The following is a 2,203-nucleotide window of genomic DNA, read 5'->3' as shown; positions in this document are numbered from 1 at the left end:
CAGCATGTTACCTTCCGAGCCTTTTTTGATGGCGGGACGGTCGAGGAGCCAACAGAAACGTCACTCCCGGCCGAAGGAGGGCAGACACCAGCGGCGACAGAGGATCCTCCCGGATGACTGGACCGACCAGTGCCCCGAACACTGGTAGTGCTGCTTCCGCCACTTAGCGCCCCAGCCTGCAGTCAGCCCCGCCACAAAGAAAAACAGGTCAGGCTTGCACACTCCTGTAAGCATCTATACACCTGAGGAAAAAAACGCACCACCCAGTTACTCTCCTCCAGCCAAAGTCAGTTCGCAAAGCGGAACAGATCTCAGGCCTCGTGATCATTGCCCGTGTGTTTCTAAACGCCCCCCTGACTACGCGAATGCAGACCCTTCCGTCAGGCTGTTTGGTAGACGTGCGGAAAAACTCCGGGACAGCTGTACATACGCAAAAGAGCCGCGAAAGCACAGACCACGCAGACAGGTCCGCGGAGCTACTGCTCCATAATACAGCTGTGAAAAAGAAAGCAGTGGGGCTCTTGTTACGCCAACCCGAGATAGCAGCGGAATTGAAGGCCGTGTCCGCTAAAATTGCGCAGAACACGGATAGCTGAAGAAAGACATAATCTAGTGCCGTGATCCCTCCGCGAACTCTAGGACTAGTGATGATGAATCCTCGGAACGGACACCGGCGGTAAGTGCAACATGAGCGCTGGGGGTCGGCGGACTGAAGTATAGGCACCACGAGCTCAGATTAGAACCATCAACGCGACCCGTTCGTAGGACCGGCATCGGTGGGGGACTACCCGGCTTGGCCTCTTCGGCTTTCTACGCCCTTCGAGTATGCCTTTCTTCACAGGCCCCACACAGACAGTGAAACGCTTGTTCAGGGTATTTTCATTGAGCAAGCAAGGCACCTCCAGGTCAGGCTCACACTCTGCAGCGTGTTCCGCTCCCGTACCTGGCTCGCCAGCTAGACTCGTTCACAGAAGCTGGAAAACGGAATGGGGCATCAAAATCAAGTGCAGAAAGCAAAGATAGACCATCGAGCGCTGGACCACAGGCCCGCCCGTTGCGGTCAGAACGCTCGAATTCACCTCTTTCAGGCTGCTCCTACAGCTACATGAGACTCACCTGCACGTCATTAGCAGTAAGCCGATCTCTGCAAAGAAGAAATTCGCCTTCATTCTCCACAGCCCTACCCACTCCCACCACCATGGATGCTACCGACCGCTCTGGCCCAACCAACCCTCCTGCCGCCAACCCCCCAGAAACCGCGTCACTTCCCGATCGTTCCAAGCTGCCACTACCACCCACAGAACTTCCACCTCGACTGTCGCCTCTGTCGTTTCCTCGTCGTCTCAAAGTACTTCTGCCAGCCGTACTTCCCCCGGCACTGCTCGAGCCCCCAACTGCCTGGGAATTTCCACCACTAGGACCGGCCCCGGACGACGAGGACCCACCCGGCGCATTCACTCCACCTGGCACTCCGGTATCAACGCCTCCACCTTGGGCCTGGGTCGCTGCCGCTCCAAGGCCGCTCATAGAATGAAGAAGCTTGTCGCGTTCGCGTGCGAGCCGCTGTTGCTCGTAGTGAATGAAAGAAGCAATCTGCTTGTTCACCACGACCTTCTCGCGAAGAAGAGCGCGACATTTCGAGTGAAGAGTCTGCAGAGACAACGCAGTATGCGTAACTGTAAGTGTGGCCTTCCACAACGTACACAAACAGGGATGCACCTTGTGCCAGACAACAGCGTTCCTGCACGGGGTCCCTCGACTGGCGCTGCACGCCACATGCGCGAATGTATACCGCCGCCCAGGACGCAGAAAAAGTCGCGAGAAAAACAGGAACGGAAACTGAGGGCGCACGCACAAAGTGCTACACCATCAGGCGAATACATGCACAATAAAATAAGCCGCTACTGTTAGGTAGGCATTGAGGAATAGAAACGCCAACTTCTCCATCGATAGAAGGTGGGTCACGGTGACAGCCGCAGCACCGTCTGAGAAGGGGGCCAAAGAGGGGACTGCCGTGCTCTGGTACACGGGCAGGGGACCAGGGTGACTGAGGTAATTACACTGATACTTCTTTGTTAAAAAAGAGCCGCACCTCTCCGAAGAACACCCACCCCCCCACACGCAGCGCCCAGACCGCATCTTCAGGCCGCGAACCGCCTTTCCGTAGACGAACACTTGTCCGTTGACTCTGGGCAGCCGCCGC

The 2,203-nt window shown here is 56.7% G+C and overlaps 1 protein-coding gene across 1 annotated transcript in view; it reads right to left on the bottom strand.

The window, feature by feature from the left end:
* Positions 1-14: 14 nt before the first annotated feature.
* Positions 15-2,203, bottom strand: part of CSUI_000783 (phd-finger domain-containing protein) — a gene marked incomplete at its 3' end in the record, with an annotated part of 3,626 nt that continues 1,437 nt past the window's right edge. The window contains exons 3-4 of the mRNA XM_068060990.1: positions 1,117-1,650; positions 15-176 (exon numbers count right to left, since the gene is read on the bottom strand). Of these exons, the coding sequence (XP_067927034.1) occupies positions 15-176; positions 1,117-1,650 (696 nt within the window). The remainder of the gene's footprint in view (positions 177-1,116; positions 1,651-2,203) is intronic.

The sequence above is a fragment of the Cystoisospora suis genome, assembly GCF_002600585.1.
Source record: "Cystoisospora suis strain Wien I chromosome Unknown contig_300, whole genome shotgun sequence".
NCBI classification, from domain to species: Eukaryota; Apicomplexa; class Conoidasida; order Eucoccidiorida; family Sarcocystidae; genus Cystoisospora; species Cystoisospora suis.
The sequence above is the reverse complement of the archived record's forward strand: the minus strand, read 5'-3'. Positions and strand labels throughout refer to the sequence as shown.